Raw genomic sequence first — 20,291 nt, 5'->3', positions numbered from 1 at the left:
CGTAACACTGGAGCCGGCAGCTTGTTGATTTCAGAGCTGGTGAATTTCACATTGTTTCCACTTCACTTTCCTCGCCCGGAGGGTGGCTCCGGTTGGCTCCACGACCACTGTCGTGGCTGCCGGCGAGGGCCAGGGCAGGGACGCGCAGCATCGGGGCGGGCGTGGGGCCGGAGAAAAGGGTGTCGGGGCCACACACGCACCCTCGCTGCAGTCCAGCTCCTCCCGAAGCTCGCACGCCCAGAGCGCGAGGAGCGGAGGACCGCCCGCCCAGACGCCCGCCCGCCAACCCGCCCACGGGCCGGGGCCGAAGCCTGGGAGCCGGCGAGGGGAGGAGGCCCAGGGGGGCGGGGTGGGGGGCGGGGGTGGGTGCTGCGCTGCCGCGGAGCTGCTACTCGGCGCGTTTTGCATGAAGATGGCGGCTCCCACCGCCTGCAAGGCAGCCTCCCTGGGCTGTAACAACAAGCCTACGTTCCCGGAGCTGGATTTCAGGTCGGGAGCTCGGGTGGAGGAATTGAACAAACTCATCCAAGAATTTACGAAACACGACCAGCGGGAATACGACGACCAGAGAGCGCTGGAGATTCACACAGCCAAGGATTTCATCTTTTCCATGCTGGGTAAGGAGGAAAAAGGGGGAGGCGTATGTGTGTTCTGAGAAGCGGAGTAGAGAACCCATTCCCCCTTCTCGGTTTCGTTCCCGAGCCGGTGCCTGGGGTATGAGCCATCTCGGTTCCGCCTCTGCCTTCCTTCTCCGCCGAAAGCCGAGCTGCCTGCCCTCCCCTCCTTACTATGCTTTACGCCGGGTTTCCCTTTCCCCCCCTGCTCGCTTGCTCTTTTGTTAATTTATCCGCCACCGGGGCTTGGCAGGCAGGTGAGGCGTTCGCGGTTGAAACGCTGCACCGTTGGGGGAAGCCCCGGGAAGCGAGTGCGGTCCAGGTGAGCCCCTGAGGTGCCGTCAGTTGAGGGATTTGGCTGCCGGAGGCAGGGACCTGCGCCTTCCCGACGCCGGCTCCCCAAGGCTTGGGAGCGGAGACAGCTCAGGGCTCTGGCTTGGTGCCCGAGCGACAAGTTGCCTCTCTCGTCTCGTGGCGCGGCGCTGTCACGCCGAGCCCCCGGTGGCCAAACTTGTTGGGTGTTCCCGAGTAACCGGCTGAAGTAGTCTGGGCGTCCGGAGTTCCTGCAACTTTGATTTGCAAATCGACTTCCCTTCGGGGAGGTCGGAAGCATTTCCGGTGCTTCTCCCGGCTGGTCGCTGAGCTCGGAATTCCTAATTCCCAGCTCCTGTGTGACCGGGCGCGGAGCCCTGGCCGCGGAGGAGCGCCGTGCCCTGCTCTTTGTGTATTTGTCTTAGCGCTGGCCGACAGAGGTGCCCAGAGTTTCCAACCCCGGAGACCTCGGGGGCTGGAAAATATGCCGCCCACTCCCACCTGCAGCCCCTCACTTACGGCTCCTGAAATGGTTGAATGCTGTGTGGAGGAACGTAATGGAGCCGGGCCGGGGAGAGCGAGCCCACCCTCTCCAGGTGTCCTGCTTTGGGGATTATTGCGACTGAGGTTTAGGGTGCGTTTGCCAGGCGCCTCGGTTGTAGCTTGCGGCTCTGCCAGTGGATCCGTGGCTGTCGGGCGGTGCGTGGCCCGCGGTCAGCATTCCGCAGAACTGGTACTCCGGGGTAGCGCTGCTCTAACGCTTATCTGTGGGTGCGCTCTACACATATATCAGCCAATTTTCCAGGTGCTGAAAAATTTGGGAAAGGTCTTTTGGTCACAGAGGAAGACAGGGCTTTTGACTTTCCCCTGCAGTCTACCTGGATTTCGGCCGGCTTTTGCTGCTTCTATCCTGGGATACCTTCTTCCTTCCAGGTTTTCTTCTTCCTCACTGCCCAAGGAGAGAGTAATAGAGACTGAACGTGTGTCCGCTGATAGTTGTTCACGCGTTGGGAAGTTGGATGGAACAGATTAAAACTCTAGACTGGTTTTTACCTTTTGTGCCACACTCTCCAAGTGTGTCTTACTTTACTTATGGGGTTGAAAAACTCTTTATTGAGAAATTTGATCGTTCAACTATTTCGATGAATTAAATGTATATATGTGTATGTGTGTGTGTGCGTATATATATATATAAATTCATAATATGGTAGGAGTGAGCTTCCAGAAGGAAGCCCAAAATGCTTACAAAGCCAAAAGCAAACACAGTGATTGTCAGGAAGGTGGAGACACACACAGAAGGTTGAGGGCGATTATTTAAGTTGTTTAATTAATCATAGCGGTTCTCTGTGACACATATAATGGAAGTCTGTCATCGTGTTAATACAGCCCCCAGATCAGTTCTGATGTCTCTTGGCGTAGGTCATTAACTAGAAGAAGGTCATCACCAGTTAGGATAGTCATAGGTCAGGAAATGGGAGAATGTAGAGAGGGGTAAGTTTAAGTGCCTGGCTCATTAGGCATTTCTCTGCTTAACCCCACAGCTACACACTGAATCAGCAAAGCTTTTATCCAAGTATAAAAAAGTAAATTATTCTAGGGTGCTTAATTTTTTGCATGTGTTTAATGTCATGGGTGGCATTGTATTGACAGTTAAACTAGATTTGCTTCTATTCCTTTTTACCCAGTTGACCTTGCAGGCAGTCTTTCTTGCCCCCTGGGAATTTAGCATTTCCACCTACAGGAGAGAAAATTCAGGAGAGTGTCATTTAAGCTTTTGGCCCCTCTGGACACTAGAAGGCAGATGGCGAAATGAGCTTGCCTGTGTGTGGTACTGCATTCATTTGCGAGTTCCTTGCTTTCCTTTAATGAGTTGCTGGCTGCTCTAGACAAGTGAAGGTTTGGCGACAGCAAGGGTCCCTATGTGGATTTACTTTTTCTAACGCAGATTTTGGCTTGGCTTAAACAAAATCATTTTTTTTGTACACTTTGTTTCACTTGCCACAGCTTTGGTTCTTTAATGAATATGCAAATGAGGTCTCTTAATGACCCCTAGCTTGTTAAGGTGTCACTTGGGTGGCACCAGATCCTCATTTCAGGGAGGTGTGTGTGTGTGTGTGTGTGTGTGTGCGCGCGCGCGTGCGTGGGGTTTGAGGGGGAGTCCTCTTGGCTTTGTTCTGTATCCGAGCTGCACCTGAGGATTGTTAACAGCTTACAAATATTATTCCCTCACAAGAATGAGGTGGCTAACCACAAATTGGGTGCAAGCCTCTTTAGTGGCACTGAGAATAATACTGCCCTGGGTTTCAGGCAGTTGGTGGGGTGAGGCATGTTACTCTCTTTACGTGTAAGATTGTTAGCCAAGCCTGAAGCCCCTCCAGCTTTGTAGATCCTTTTCATTTTGTCTAGTTTGGAGGAATTTTACACCGAAGAGCAAGGAGGTGGTAGACAGTTGTCATAATCGATGACCTGTCAGCACCAAGACACTCTAATGTCTTATCAAAGCGGGGTTCTGCGCAGGCTGTGGGGTTGATCTGAACCTGCTGGTGGTCACTGTGGGCTCTGGGATCTGTCCTGCTGCTCCCTGTTTGTACAAAGATTCTGATTTTTTTTGAAGGCAGGTGTTAACTGCAGTTGTCTACATTCACTTCTTATTTCTCTGTACCTTGGTCCTGTAGGAGAATGATTGCTCCTATTATCTAGTTAATATTTGAGAGCCCAGACTGTGCAAGAGGCTGGCAGTGCATAATAAACACCATTTATCAAAATTCAGGGAATTGCCAGAGTTCATTAATGTTTTAATAATATTTGGTATTTGCATAATGTCTCTGCCAGCTCTATTGTTATCTTCATTCCCTGGTGAGGTTTGATGGAGATTGGTTTGTGTCCCCATTGAACAGATGCAGAACAGGGGGTATGCAGATGCTGGAGGAGGCAGGAAAGAGACAAGCTGTCACATAACCTACAGACCAAGTGGTCGGTTCCATGGTACAATTTTTATGATAGCTAATCGTTTAATAATTGTCTTCTCAGGGCCAAGGACTACACATAGACTTTTGAGTAGATATTGCTTTCCCATTACATAGATGAAGATACTGTTACTTAGTGGGGTTAAGAAACTGGATATCCAGGTTCACATAGCTAATAAATGGTAGAGATGTTACTAAAACTCAGATCATCCTTTCTCTAAAACATGTCCCTCTTCTCCTGCTTGAGCCTATTAAGAATAGATGCATATTGGGAGAAATACCTAATGTAGATGACGGGGCGAGGGATGCAGCAAACTACCTCCATGCCACATGTATACCTATGTAACAAACCTGCATGATCTGCACATGTACCCCAGAACTTAAAGTATCATAAATAAAGTAAAAAAAAAAAAAAAAGAATTCAACTCCTTTGAGTAAATATTAAGGAGTATGATTGCTACATTGTATGGTAATGATATGTTTAGTTTTGGAAGAAACCACTAAAATGTCCTAAAAGTGGCTGAATCATTTTGCATTCCCACCAGTGATAAATTACAGTTTCTCTTGCTCTAAAAAAAAAAAAAAAAAACAGATACATAAAATTCAGAGGAGAGGCTTTGTTTTAAAAAACCACTTCTTTTAGGATTTTGTTTCTGATTTTAGCTATAAGTTTTAGCATAATATAAGTAGATTCCTGGAACAGTCTGAGTTCAGGTTTTCTATAATAAGATCTCCTATTTGAATTTTTGATTGAGAAAATCATAGTCATTATAAAATGTTAAAATCTATAATTCCATTCCTAGTTTGTCTCTTGTTGGCTGTGTGGTCTTAGTTTTTTTCTCTCTTTGAGATAGGATCTTGCTCTGTTGCTTAGCCTGGAGTGCAATAGTATGATGATGGTTTGCTGCAGCCTCAAATTCCTAGGCTTAAGCAATCTTCCTGCCTCACCCTCCCTATTGGTAGGAGTAGAGATGTGTACCACCATTCCCAGCTAATTTTTAATTTTTAAAAAATTTTTGTATAGGTGGGGTCTTGTTATGTTGCCCAGGCTGGGTCTTGAAATTCTGGCCTCAAGTGATCCTCCCACCTTGGTCTCCCAAATTGCTGGGATTACAGGCATGAGCCACCATGCTTGGCCAGTTTTTTTCATTTATTAAACATGGGTAACAGTAATGCATTGTTTTTCAGAATTGTTATGTCTGAATGTGAAATTACTTTGCTAACTAAAAAGTAATATGTACATGAGTTTATTACTTAAAGAAATGTTTATTTATTTATTTGAGACAGGGTCTTGCTCCGTCACCTGCTGGAGTACAGGGGTGTGATCTCAGCTTACTGTAACCTCCACTTCCCAGGGTCAAGTGTTCCTCCCACCTCCACCTCCCAAGTAGCTAGGACTACAGGCACATAACACCATGCCTGGCTGACTGTTTGTATTTTTGGTAGAGACAAGGTTTCGCCATGTTGCCCAGGCTGGTTTCAAACTCCTGAGTTCAAGCAATCCACCCTCTTTGACCTCCCAGAGTGCTGGGATTACAGGCATGAGACATTGTACCCAGCCTTAAAAAAATTTTTTTTTTTCTTAGAAAATCCAGTGAACTTAAATTGGAATTATTTCTGCAGCTGACATCTGCAAGAAGTCTGGAGTACAATTAGGGTAGCCCAGTAGAATATGGGCTCTGGCTGTAGATGGCATGATCAATTGCAACATTCGTTGCCATTTGGTCAGCTCATGCTATGTGCTGACCACGGTGCTAGCTACTTTGCCTAAATCCATTAGATCATGTCATCTTTTTCCACAGCTTTGTAAGGATAAGTATCATGCCTATTTTGGAAGCGAAATAGGTGGTATTACCCCCTTTTAAAGATGAAATGTTGAGGTTCAAAGAAGTCAAGAACTAATGCTAAGATCATGCAGAGTTTGAGAATGAATCTAGTTATTTCTATAAATGACTCAGAAGCTCATGTTCCTTTCGCTGTACTAGCAACCAGTTTCCATTGCTTTTGAGTGAGACAACCAAAAGGTCTCACTTCCAGAGTGATACTACACTCAGTAGCCTGCCTAGCCTGCAGGAGCAGAGATAATTTTTTCCTTTCTTTTCCTCTTCCTTTCCCTTCCCCTTCACTTTTCTTTCCTCTTCCTTTCTGTTCTCCTTCCCCTTCCCCTTCCCCTTCCTTTTGCTTTCCTTTCCTCTTTCTTTCGGCTTTCACTCTTTTGCCAAAATTGGAGTGCAGGGGCGCTATCTCAGCTCACTGCAACCTCTGCCTCTTATCCTGCCTCTGCCTCCTGAGTAGCTGGGATTACAGGTGCTTGCTACCACGACTGGCCAATTTTTGTATTTTTAGTAGAGATGGGGTTTCACCATGTTGGGCAGGCTGGTCTAGAACTCCTGACCTCCAGTGATCCACCCGCCTAGGCCTCCCAAAGTGCTGGGATTACAGGTGTGAGCCACTGTGCCTGGCCTGAGATAATTTCTTTTTGTCTTCGTCTCTGTCCCTCTTTCTCTCCCTCTGTTTTTTTTTTTCTAGGTATTTGACAAATACTTAGTTAATGTAATAGTGTTTGCCAATCAACATGCAGGGTTCTGAGGATAAAGTGGCGAGCAAAAAGTTTGAGAAATTTATGAGGGCCTTTACGGACCCTTCCTCCATTTCCTTTGCCCACCAACTCTAGCAGGATATTTTGATGGCTATTTCTTCTCCCAGGCCGATAAATGCCATGTGGCCATTTCAAATATGTAAATGTGTGGTGTGGTGCTCCTGGACCTACCTTTTTTTTTTTGAGACGAAGTCTTGCTGTTGCCCAGGCTGGAGTGCAGTGGGGCAATCTTGGCTCACTGCAGCCTCTGCCTCCCAGGTTCAAGTGATTCTCCTGCCTCAAGCCTCTGGAGTAGCTGAAACTACAGGTGCATGTACCACCAGGCCCTGCTAATTTTTTGTGTTTTCAGTAGAGATGAGGTTTCACCGTGTTATCCAGGATGGTCTTAATATCCTGACCTCATGATCTGCTTGCCTCAGTCTCCCAAAGTGCTGGGATTATAAGCGTGAGCCACTGTGCCTGGCCAACATATTTTTAGGCACTTTCTGCATCTCTAGAGTGGGTCATTTTGAAGCCCTACCTTTCCAGTGTTTGAATGCGTTTTCTCTTAATTGACCCAGCAGAATTTGCTGTGGGATTTTATTGTGCATTGGTGTTTTGTGGGCCTCCGAGTGCTTGATAAGCTTCCAAGGGTTGTGTTCACTAGTGTGCTATATCTGTTTAGCGGACAGGATAATCTCGGAAGTTTGTTCTCTCTCTCTGAGAACATTAGGTATACCGGGCAGAGAATCCCTCTAAACATTTATTTGTGTGCTAGTTTGGATTGGTTTCTATTCCCCCTCCATGGTTCTGGGCAGTGGCTGCCCTTCATCCCTGACAAAAGAGCCCTGGAACTGTTGACAGTCCTAGGTCTTCCTGTCATTCCTTGTCGTGCCACCTGTTGGCTGATGCATTGCTGGCAGTTAGGCTGAGCCCCTTTTTAATTCACAGAAATGCTGGATTTGAACAATTCAGAATCTCTGGTCTCATTCAGACCTATTGAATCAGAATCCCTAGAGATCCCCAAACTAGCTCCTCAGCCTTTTAAGATCCTGTCTTGTATTAGGCCTGATGTTTGGCATTCTCTGTCGTTGGTACAGTGAACATGAGCCCAGTTGACTTTTGAGACTAGAACCAAGCTGCTGAGCCTAATGAGGAGATAATGTCTGTCTTCTTCTGGAAAGTAGTAATGGAGTTCTTCCACCTGGGACAGAGGCAAGGCGGCATAGTGATTGAGACAAGGGTGTTTACTTTGTCACAGGTTTGAATAGGGCTTTACCTTATTGTATCATTTAATCATCACCATTACACTTTGAAGTTAAAAAAAAATTGTGGTGAGCCCTAGAATTAGAAAAATACAGGAATTCATCCAAGTTTATCAGCAAGGAGTGGAATAGGTGGGACTTAACTGGGGTCAGGATGAATACTGAGCCCTGGCTTTTAACAAGGACAATATTCTGCTCTCAAGGGGGCCCAGAGACCTGAATTTTACCTCTGAATCTCCGGTTATTAATATTTGCTGTGTGACTTTGGACAACTCACTCGGACTTTAAACCTCAGTTTGTAAATATATGAGTTGGGGTTAATTATAGGCACTTCATGTGTTCAGGTGCATTCAGTTCTGAATCTGAAAGATTTTATAGAGTATGAGAAAAGGAAATTGCTGAGTTCCTGTACCAGCTGTTTTGTACCATGTGCTATGTGTTTTACCCTAAGTCTCCTAACCTATGTTGGGCCTAATTTTGCCCATTTTCCAATGATAGAAAATGCAAACAATAAAGTAAAATCACTCCTAAACTTTAATCACTATTCATATTTTGATTTCTAAACATCTACGTTTATACATGTGCTTATATCCAGACATGCGTACATTTACATAATGGGGATGGTGTGGGATCCATGCTCTTTTATTAATACTACATTTTTCAATACACTGTCATCTACTCTGTTTTAAAAAAGGAGCTATATGTTGAAACCTGTAGAATGATGTTTTCCTAGCTTCTTTCATTCATCTCTTTTTATTCCAAAAGAAGATGCATTTCTAGAACTTAGAGCACATTCTACTGTGTGTGTGTGTGTGTGTGTGTGTGTGTGTGTGTGTATATACACACATATATATAAATGACAGATCTCACTCTGTTGCCCAGGCTGGAGTGCAATGGCGCCATCATGACTCACTGTAGCCTCGATTTCTTGGGCTCAAGTGATCTTCCTCCTCAGCTTCCCAAGTACCTGGGACCACAGGAAAGCACAGCCATGCCTGGTTAATTAAAAAAAATTTTTTTTTTTGGTAGAGATGGGGGTTTCACTATGTTGCCCAGGCTGGTCTTGAACTCTTGGGCTCAATTGATTCTCCCACCTTGGCCTCCTGAAGTGTTGGGATTACAGGTATGAGCTACCATGCTCCACCTCTATTCTGTGATTTAATAATTGGGAGTAGTGAATCCTCACATTGGTGGCTTCTGAGGATTTTACCTACTTTTCCATGCCATCTCCTGTGTGCACGTTCTACATTGTCAAATGACACCCTCCACCCATAGTTCTCACTTTCTTTGCTTAGGCTCTTCTCTCTCTCTCTCTCTTTTTTTTTTTTTTTTTTTTGAGAGAGAGCATTGCTCTGTCATACAGGTTGGAGAGCAGTGGCTGATCTCAATCTTGGCTCACTGCAACCTCTGCCTCTCGGGTTCAAATGATTCTCCTGCTTCAGCCTCTAGAGTAACTGGGATTATAGGCATGCGCCATCATGCCCGACTAATGTTTTGTATTTTTAGTAGAGATGGGGTTTCGCCATGTTGGCCAGGCTGGTCTTGAACTCCTGACCTCAAGTGATCTGCCCGCCTCAATCTCCCAAATTGCTGGGATTATAGGTGTGAGCCTCTGTGCCTGGGCGAGGCTCTTTTCTCTACCAGAATTCCCTAACCTGGGTCCATGGAAACAGCATGGAGCCTGTGAACTTGAGTGTGGGAGAAAAAAGGACATTTGTGTTAACGTCAAACTTAAATACAGCATTTTCTTTCATTGTAAATGTAGGTGGGAAACCATAGTGTTATTAGTGGTACATATGATTTTGTTGCCAGTAGAAACCCCAGGCATTTTTATTTCACATTGCAGTTGTTGCAGATATCTCAAAAAAACGTTGCCTGCTGTTTTGAAATTATGGTGGATATTAGCCTTGCTGCTAGGTTTTATTATTTAAGGTGCTAATAATCACATATGATACTGTATCACCAATTTGCCTTAAAAATACATTTCGTATTTTAATACTGATTTTCTTGGAAATCCTGAGTGATGTTATCTTATTCATTTATATGCTATTCTCTGCAGGGATCTACAGGCTTCTACAGTCTGTCAAGAGGATCCATGTCACAGAATCAAGTCTATGTCCCAGCTTCTACAGATGGCCTGTGACACCTTATCTCTGCTTTATTTTTCCCTCCCAGCTCAAATGCCAGTTGACTCATGAAGCCTTCCTATCTCTCTTGGAGAAGAACAAAATTTACCTTTCCTGTGTTTCCTCCTAATGCCTGGTCCCTTTTGTGGCCCTTAGCCTATTCTTTCCCATGCTCTAAAGAATCCTTGGCTTATTTATCTTTGCAGTCTGTGTGGGGAGGCGGTCATGCACATAGTAGGTGCTCACTGAGTGTGATGTGACTTGAGTTAGTCTTTAAAAGAGCTCTTCCCAGTGAAGCTTTGATTTCAGTCTCTGAGAAATTAGCACTTTCTAACCTTTATGTCTCTTTATGATTTTTTAAAATCCATTGAGTTATGCCATATCATCTTTTCTGGAGTCAAGAAAATCTTGATCTTATCTCCTTATGTGGCAGAGGGATGTAGGGCAAGTTTTTCTGCATTTCTTAAGACCTATCCTCAGCAATGTAAGAAATGTCCATAGTGATTGCTGTGGCTCGTTGACTGGGAACAGCAAACTGCCACTCATGACTCATAGGAATGTTCAGGGACCCCAGTGTTTCTTCACAGAGATGTTAGGGTACTTCTGGACCTCTGGCATGCCCATACGCAGGGCTTTCCAGAATGCAGAGTGGGAATGCGTTATCTTTCTCGTTATGTTGTTCATTGTGCTTATCAGTCATCTTCCAAGTATTTGGATGGTTAATCTGGAATGCAAGTTGTAGGAATTGTTTATTATTATAAACTGTTATTTGCCATCCATAATTTACCTTTGGACAATGCTTTATAGAGTACAATAAATATTCACATCTGGTATGGTGTTATCCTTAGGTCAGGCCTTTGAGAAAGGTTGTATAGGAACTATTAACCCCCATTTCTAGATGGGAGTACTGAGACTCTGGGAGGTGATGCGACTGAGTTCTAGGTCACAGAGTTAGTTGTAGATCAAGATGCCACCCAGCTATTGGGTGTCTTCTGCTGCAGTCAGTATACCACCTGCAAAGAGCTTATAGACTTTTCCCACCTTAGCATCTTTCGTGGGTTGGTGGGGTTGATTCTATAGTCGCAGACAAGGGAACGACAGTAGGTTTCATTCCCCTTTGGACCTCTCTGCTCTCCACCTGAGCCAAAGGTATATAGGGGGTGAATCTGACTGAGAGTGGAATGAGTAAGTACAAGCCCTGTAGACATTCATTCTCCAGGTCTGATCTTTAGGCCTTGTCCAACTCGTCCTTAGGGCTTGTGACAGTGTTTACAATGGATCTGGGCAAGTACTTGCCCACTGAGTGATCTCCTTAAGAACCATTCCTAGTTATGCCCTTCTTTGAGGCATCGGTTCCAGGAAACAGCTATCTGTTTTTCATCCACTGAAGTGCCTTTTCATGAATTCACTCTGCTCAGGATAAAGAAATAACTAGGGACAGTGCTGCTATGAATAAAGCTGGCATAGGGAACTGTTCAATTTGTTTATTTTTTATATTTCTTCCTTAACACAAGAAGACTTGTGAGTTAAGTCAGTAGTGGGAGTTGGCATAAGTCTTGTTTAGGTTTTTGTCTCTTCCAGCTAGTATTTGAATATCTACAATGTGTGTAGAATGGTGTTAAGCATTCATTCATTCATTCATGAATTCATTCAACATATATTGGCATGCCTACCATGTGCTGGTGTAATTATTGGTGTGATTGCTATATAAGTGCACAGAGTAGTGAATAAGAGAACCAAGACCACTCCCTCTGTAGATCTTCTGTTCTTTGGAGGATTTAACAAAATTAGGCATGCAAGTAAACAGGGGTGTGCGCTGTAAAAAAACAAGAAGCAAAGAATATGATGATGGTGGGCAGCTGGGTAGGATACAGTGAAGAATGGTGGAGAAGCCTTATGTTTGAAACTCACGATGAAGAAGAAGCCAAGCCTCTGAAGACTGGGTGGAAGTGTATTCCAGGTAGACAGACGCAGGTAGAAAGGCCCTGAGGTGAGAAGTAAACTTGAAAGGAGATTTCTTTGGTCTTTATAAGATGGAATGGTCTATGTTCAGATGAGGCCTATGATGGGTGGGGCTGCCTACCACATTTAGTGAACTTCTTGTGGGTAAAGGTTTTTCCAGGTGGGACCACACTTTTGCTAGACTCTTGCTAATGGCATTCAGGGGGCCAGGTGTGGTGGCTTATACCTGTAATCCCAGCACTTTGGGAGGCCAAGGTGGGCGGATCACGAGGTTACGAGATCGAGACCATCCTGGCCAACATGGTGAAACCCTGTCTCTACTGAAAATACAAAAATTAGCTGGGTGTGGTGGTGTGCTCCTGGAGTCCTAGCTACTTCGGAGGCTGAGGCAGGAGAATCGTTTGAACCTGGGAGGCAGAGGTTGTAGTGAGCTGAGACCACTGCTGATTATATTCCAGCCTGGTGACTCTGTCTCAAAACAAACAGACGAACAAAAACAAAACAAATAGCATTCAGGAACGGGGTGGGGTGGGGTAGGAGGAATGTAGAAAAGTTGGATTACAAGTCCTTAAAAGGCCCTCTGTAGCTATGTGATTCTTAAATTTCACCTCTGATAGTCCTAGGCCAGAAACAGTGACTCTTATATTTGATGATTTGTGGTTCAAAGTGCAGCTTTCATTGGATGATGCTGATATGCCTCTATTTTTATCTAGTCCTCCACAGTTTACAAAATACTTTCATATGTATAATCTGATTTGATTTATTCCTCACAGCAACCCTAGGAAGTAAATATTATTACTGTACCTATTTTAACACAGGAAAGAACCATTATCAAGAGAAGTAACACATTCAAGGTCACTCGATGGTTGAGGTGGGATCAGACTTGAATCATTTGAAACTCACCTCATTCTTCATGCTACAATAATTTTCTTTTCTTTCTCCTTTTTTTTTTTTTTTTTTTCTTTTTGAGACATGGCTTGCTTGCTCTGTCACCCAGGCTGGAGTGCGGTGGCGTGGTCTTGGCTCACTGCAGCCTCAACCTACTGGGCTGAAGCAATTTTTACACCTCAGATTCCTGAGTATAGGAATCAGCAGTATAGGCACACACCTCCACGCCTGGCTAAGTTTTAAATTTTTTGCAGAGAGAGGGTCTTCCCATGTTGCCCAAGCTGGCAATAATTTAAAAACAAAAAGAAACCTTTTCTACTCCATCCCACCTTGTCACAAGGAATGGAAAGGGGATGATTTCTGGTCTGGAGAAAGGCCCTGAGTGAGGCTCAGGAGGAAGAGCTAAGCCGGGAGGCTGCAAGTCTGCCTGTGCCTGATGGGTATAACTGTGAGCACTGTTTTAGGCTGCTTCAAGAGCACCCTTTTAGCAGCCGCAGCTGTTCTTAATAGCAGCTGCTTGTGCGGATTGTGTTGTGATTAATAAAGGAAACTCAACAGTTTGTTCTTTCAACTGTGCCCTTGGTGTGCACAGCCTGCTTTTCATACCGTTTTGATTTGGAACAACACAATCCTACAGGCATATGGTGCCTGCGGACTCATTACCCTGTGAGAAGAGATGGTCTACCTAGGTGAGAGCTGCTGCGCCCCAGGCCTCCCAGGGACTGGATGGTAAGGAAGATGAGTGTGGTGGGTGGCTCAGTAAATGCCGACTCCTCAGTAGGAGTCGGATGCCAGGGAGGCAGGGTGCGTTGGTAAATGGAGATCACCTCTTGTCCCTTTTGTCTGATGGGGGCCGCTGCTCTTCAACACCTGCTTGTAGTTCCTCCACTGTAGTGGTTCTGGAACTTCAGTGTTTATCAGTGTCCTGCTTGTTGAAAAACAGATGGCCAGGACCCACTTCCACGGTTTCCGGTTCTGTAGCTCTGGGATGGGGCCTGAGAATTTGCATTTCTAATGAGCTTCCAGCTGATGCAGCGGCTGCTGGTTGAGGGACCTCACCTTAAGAACCACAGCCAAGGGTCCAGGGCTGAGGGTCTGGGCTGATAGAACTTTAGATGTTTTGGATTTTTTATGAGAAATCTCCAGATTTTAAGTATTGAGAATAAATCATATTTTAAAGAAACACCATGGGGTTTAAAACTGCAGGTCAAACAGAAGACTGCCTCTCAATTGATCACCTCTGATCTGAATACTTTCAGGAAAGTTACTGTGCAGCCTGCTCTGAAAACTGAGACCCAGAGAAGGATGGCAGTTCATCCGCAGCATGCAGCTAATTTGGGGTAGAATCATGACTAGAACCCAGGTTTCCTGCTTTGAGTGTGTTTGTCCTTGCACACTCTATTCTGAATACATTTTCTCTTTAAATGGGAAAACTATGTAACGTTGAAAATAATAATAACCACACTAAAATATTGCTAACTATGTTCCAGGTGTGGTTCTAAGTACTTTATGCAGATTAGCTAAATCAATCCTAATACCAATACTGAGGAATGTACTGTATTAGGCTGTTCTTGCATTTCTATAAAGAAATACCTGAGACTGGTAATTTTAAAAAAAAGGTTTAGGCCAGGCGTAGTGGCTCATGCCTATAATCCCAGCACTTTGGGAGGCCAAGGCGGGTGGGTCACGAGGTCAAGAGATCGAGACCATCTTGGTCAACAAGATGAAACCCTGTCTCTACTAAAAATACAAAAATTAGCTGGGCATGGTGGTGCGTACCTGTAGTCCCAGCTACTCGGGAGGCTGAGGCAGGAGAATTGCTTGAACCCAGGAGGCGGAGGTTGTGGTGAGCTGAGATTGTGCCATTGCACTCCAGTCTGGGTAACAACAGTGAAACTCTGTCTCACACACACACACAAAAAGGTTTAATTGGCTCACAGTTCTCCAGGGTTTACAGTAAGCAGAGTGTTGGCATCTGCTCAGCTTCTGGTGAAGCCTCAGATAGTTTTCCTTTTCTTTTTTTTTTTAAATGGAGTTTTGCTCTTGTTGCCCAGGCCAGAGTGCAGTGGCACAATCTCAGCTCACCGCAACCTTTGCCTCCTGGGTTCAAGAGATTCTCCTCCCTCATGGACTCCTGAGTAGCTGGGATAACAGGTGCCCACCACCATACCTGGGTAATTTTTGTATTTTTTTTCTTTTAAATAGAGATGAGGTTTCATCACGTTGGCCAGGCTGGTCTCAAACTCCTGACCTCAGGTGATCTGACCATCTTGGCCTCCCAAAGTACTGGGATTACAGGCATGAGGCACCGCACCCATCCTGCCTCAGAGAGTTTTCGATCATGACAGAAGGAAAGTGGCAGCAGGTACTTCACATAGCAAATGTGGGAGCCAGTGAAAGTGCAGTCTTTTAAATGACGCCCCCCGCCCCCCACATACTTTTAAATGACCAGATCTTGCAAGAGCTCAGCATGAGAGCTCACTTATCACCAAGGAGATGGCCCAAGCCATTCATGAGGGATCAGCCCCCATGATCTAAACACCTCCCACCGGGCTCTGCCTCTAACGCTGGGGATTACATTTCAACATGAGACATGGGTTGTTGGGGGAGCAAACTATCAGTACTATTACCCTTATTTTACCGATGGGAAATCTGAAACACAGGTTAAGTAATTTGGCCAAAGTCACAGAGCTACTAGTAGAGTGAGGATTTGACCCAAGAAGTCTAGCTTCAGGCAGAGAAGGGCAAGTAACTGAACTTTTTTTCAAAACTTCATTTAAAAAAGTAAAATAAAACTTCTTCCCATGCAAATATAAATCATTGACAGATTCCTACAATTTTAATGCTGCCAGGAAACTTGAAAATTAGGTAGTTGGCTTGACTTCCTCTCTCTTCCATGTTACAGACATGGAAACTGAGGGGCAAAAAGAAAAGGGGACTTGATCGTCCTAAACACTACCTTTACTTTTGGGCAGAATGGAGGTTAAGTAAATGCTGGATAAGTAATGCTTTTTTATTTTTTACTTATTTTTTTTGAGACAGAGTTTCGTTCTTGTTGCCCAGGCTAGAGTGCAATGGCATGATCCCGGCCCATTACAACCTCTGCCTTCTGAGTTCAAGGGATTCTCCTGGCTTAGCCTCCCGAGTAGCTGGGATTACAGGCATGTGCCACCATGCCCAGCTAATTTTGTGTTTTTAGTAGAGATGGGGTATCTTCATGTTGGTTAGGCTAATCTCGAACTCCTGACCTCAGGTGGTCCGCCTGCCTTGGCTTCCTAAAGTGCTGGGATTACAGGTGTGAGCCACAGCGCCTGGCCAGGTAAGTAATGCTTTCTAAGAAAGATACTTGTACCTGAGACAGTTGGCTCCATAGCATTTGCACCCAAGGGAAGATTCTGCTGACTTTGAAGATGAAGGGAAGTCACTTCCACAGGGCTGTGCTTCAAGGTAGGGAAAATTTCCCCTGTTACAAAGCCATCTTGTAGTTTGAAGTTCTTTTAATTGCTGTTAGAGGAAGGATGCTAAATAAATAGCCTCATAGGCAAGGTGTATTTTTGGTCTGTCGTGTTTGCTTTGGTCTTTTGATTTGTTCCTCGTCTCTGTCTCTCTGGTTTCTTTCCTCTGAAGTATGACCTTTTTCTTATGCCTGTGCTGTTTCCACAGCTTGGAATAGCATGATGAATATTTTGATCTCTGAATAATTAATATCTATAATAAGGAAGGCTGTTGGGCTGGACTCTGGACTGTAGGACCAGCCTGTGGCTGGGAGGAGTTGCAGCTGCCTGGGCTGAGACACCTCCTTAGGACCTGAAAGAGCCAGCATAACCTTCACTCCCTGTTGCTGGTCTTGGAGCTTAGGAGGATTTACGGTGTTGTAATTGGATTCAAAGAATTAAGAGTAGAGAGGAGTTAAGCTAGTGGGAATCTTCCTGAGATCAGCTCATCCAACCCCATCATTTTACTGGTAGAGAAAACCCCTGATGAAGTGACTTGCTCAAGGTCAGACAGAGATGGTAGTGATGATAATGATGAAATTGAGAAACTCCTCCCCACTCTTTGCTAGGCAATGTTCCAAGTACTTATAATTTTTAATCCATTTAATCCTCACGACAATCCTATAAGGAGAGTGCTGTTACCCTTCTGCACTTTATAAATAAACCTAGGCCAGGCGCGGTGGCTCAAGCCTGTAATCCAAGCACTTTGGGAGGCCGAGGCAGGTGGATCACGAGGTCAAGAGATTGAGACCATCCTGGTCAACATGGTGAAACCCCGTCTCTACTAAAAATACAAAAAAATTAGCTGAGCATGGTGGCTCGTGCCTGTAATCCCAGCTACTCGGGAGGCTGAGGCAGGAGAATTGCCTGAACCCAGGAGGCGGAGGTTGCAGTGAGCTGAGATCGCGCCATTGCACTCCAGCCTGGGTAACAAGAGTGAAACTCCGTCTCAAAAAAAAAAAAAAAAAGAAACCTAAAGCTGGGAAATCACTTTGCTCAAGTTAGTGATAGAGGCTAGATTTCAAACATCGGCAGCAGTCTGGCTCCTCCCCTTTTTGCACCTTCACTGAACTGACTACGCCGGGCTCTGTGTGGTTGCAGGTGTACAGATGTGGGGTGGTGCCACACCCTGAATGAAAGAATGCAAGTGAGGGGATAGTGGGCAGAGTGGAGAATTTAATGGTTTGCCTTCCTGAAAGCCAGTTGCCAATATGGCTCTGGCTCCTGGTCCAGAGTCTTTTTTACTCTGTCAGGTGGCCTTCCTTGGCGGCTCTCAGGACAAACATTCTTTTGATGCTTGTGATTTTGTTTATTGAAAAGTCCTTGGTATGAAATCTCATCCTATCCACAGCCTCCTCATTTTGAAAGTAAGAAGGTGTGTCCCAGCTAATGGATTGATTTAAAGATGTATAAAGGTCAATTGGGCCCTCGACAATAAGTAAATTAGGGCAGCCTTATGAAGATGCAGGCTTTCCCCCACACTCCCCCAGTGGGTTTACTTTCCGATTTAGAACATTTAATTAGGACATAGTTAATGTAGTCTGTCATTATGGGGATAATGGGGAAGCAGATCTATTTTTCAGGGAAAGGCAGATGCCAAATGTATTTTTAGGAAGCTGACTTTGAGGTCAAAATTTATAAATTGTGTTGGGTTTTATGTGAACTAAGGGATTGGCCTCTTTAGTGCCATGAGTGACTCTTATAGTGACTAAAAAGTGACTAATTGTTAATATAAATAACCCGTCCAGCTTCCCTGCTTTCCAAGGGCATATGTTTGTACATTGACTTGTCTTAAAGCATTGAAACATATTTCATTGGATGCTACAAAATTAGTTGTTGGGATGAAATAACTTCTTGAGATCCTGGTGCTCATGATGCAGAGGATTGGAATTGAAATTCTCAGAGAAGCCTCATTCCCAGCCTACTTATTCATGGTTTTCTGGCAATAAAGTCTTAATAGGAATGGAAACTTTTATTTCTCCATGGAATACTGAACCATCTGCACAGTACAGAACCTCATGGCAAACAATTTTAAAATCTCTGGTTCCTGGGGAAGAGGACTGATGGGAAAAGAGCCACAAAATGTCTTGTTGTTATCCAAGACCAGCCAACCCTGGATCCATCCTCTCTGCCATCTTGGGCCCTTCCCCTGAGTATTATTGCTGACTTCTCCATATGTGGTTCTTTTTCAGTACTGATTCCTTCCTAAAGCATTCACACATCCACCCTTCGTAAATTTCTTCAACAACAAGTTGTGCAGCAAGTGTTAGGAATACAATAGGGAACAAATCTTTATGTTACTTATTCAATCTTAGGAGGAGATGGACAAATTAAAAAAAAAAAAGCTTTGCAGAGTGCGATCAATATCCTAAAGGAAAATACAGCCAACCAAACCAGAAGATGGTGCTGTGACTTGGCGTTCTTCTCCAGCTTGACCCCATTGACCATTCTCTTCCCTACATGCTGTCCTCCCTTGGCTTTCATGACCACACATTCTTTCTGGTTTTTTCCTTTTTCTCCATCCCTGTGTAAAGGATGGATTTGTCCAACCCTTGGTGACTGATTTTCTCTTTTCTCCCCTCAGCACTTGTGATCTATCTTAAAGGGCCAGTTTCCATCTCGCAAGCCTGTGTTCCAGCTTAGACCCCTTGACTGCCTCATTGACAGTTCTACTTGGATGACCTGAAGGTGACATAAAGTTAGTGTTTGAAGTGAATTTATCTGTGCCCCAAACCCGTGTCTTCTCAGTCAGCTACACTGCCACACATAAGGAGCCCAAGACACGAACTTGGCAGCCATCCTGGGACTCTCCCTAGACGGAAACCGAAGAGGAAATGAGGCCTGTTAAGTCTGCTATTTTTTTTAGACTGCGGTTTCTTCTCTCTCCATGCCATCACCATGGACCAGGCCACTACCGTCTGTTTCATGGATTGTTGCAGTAATCTCACTGTGATTTTGCTTCCAGTCTTGCATCCTTTCAAGCCCTTCTCCATGCTGAGTCATCCTTTAAGTATGTGTAAACCCATTACGGGCATCCCATCATTCTTTTTATTTATTCGTTTATTTATTTTTGAGACGGAGTCTTGCCCTATCATCCAGGCTGGAGTGCAATGGTGCAGTCTCAGCTCACTGCAACCTCCACCTCCTGGGTTCAAGTGATTCTCCTGCCTCAGCCTCCCTGCTAGCTGGGATTACAAGCACCTACCACCACGCTCTGCTAATTATTGTATTTTTAGTAGAGATGAGGTTTCACCATGTTCGTCAGGCTGGTCTCGAACTCCTGACCTCAAGTGATCCACCCACTTCAGCCTCCCAAAGTGCTGGGAGTACAGGCGTGAGCCACTGTGCCTGGCTGTTCAAACTCCTTAGCCCGTTTTCAGGCAACGTCTCTAGCTTCTTCTCCTGTAACCACTTCAGTTTTACTGTGTATTTCTTGTATGCCTGCTATGAGAATAGGCACCATGTGATGTACTGGCCTTGTATTCTGTGTTAAGGAAAGACACAAACATTCTGAACATGTTTAGAAAAGGGCCTCAGTGCTCTTTCTCCTGTTGCCTCTTCAGCCTCATACTGAAAACTCAGAAGCTCCTACTGTCATTTCAACCACATTGGCCTTTCAGTTCTTTGAAAATGCCACATCCCCCTGCCCACAGAGGTTTTGGCTGGAATGCCCCATCCCTCTCATCACATTGTACACATCTCATTAACTCTTACTGATCCATGAGATCTCAGCTCTGTTAAATCACCACTTCTTGGGGAGGCCTTTCAGGCTAGCGTAGACCAGGTCGAGTTTTTCCTCTGGCCTTCTAGCTTCATAAGTTTCATAGTTGCACCAATCAGTTACGGATTTGCAATTGTTTGTGCTTAATGTCTGATATTTTACACTGCCATAGAAACTCAGTGACGGCCTTTTGTGTATCTGTTTTTGTCTTTTTCTAACGCGCCTGAAAAGCAGATCAGCAAATATTTGCTGGTATTGTTGGCGATTTTACCTTCGTTCTTGAACTTGGGTGATAGGGTGATATAGCATTCATGATGAGGCACTAAGATGGCTATGTGTGTTCTCAGCTTTAAGTATATACCTTG

At 44.9% G+C, this 20,291-nt stretch overlaps 1 protein-coding gene across 4 annotated transcripts in view; it reads left to right on the top strand.

Moving 5' to 3' along the window:
• Nucleotides 1-397: 397 nt before the first annotated feature.
• MB21D2 (Mab-21 domain containing 2) overlaps nt 398-20,291 on the top strand; it is a 120,394-nt gene continuing 100,500 nt past the window's right edge. For 3 of the 4 annotated variants that reach the window (XM_002758204.7, XM_054245481.2, XM_035274821.3), the window contains exon 1: nt 398-617. In XM_002758204.7, coding sequence (XP_002758250.1) covers nt 407-617 — 211 coding nt within the window. In that variant the 5' untranslated portion in view covers nt 398-406. Of the gene's footprint in view, nt 618-681; nt 937-20,291 lie in introns of those variants that run through there. The other variant, XM_054245482.2, reaches the window with a different exon arrangement.

Source organism: Callithrix jacchus, chromosome 15 (assembly GCF_049354715.1).
Source record: "Callithrix jacchus isolate 240 chromosome 15, calJac240_pri, whole genome shotgun sequence".
NCBI lineage: Eukaryota > Metazoa > Chordata > Mammalia > Primates > Cebidae > Callithrix > Callithrix jacchus.
This window is presented reverse-complemented; position numbering and strand designations above follow the sequence as displayed.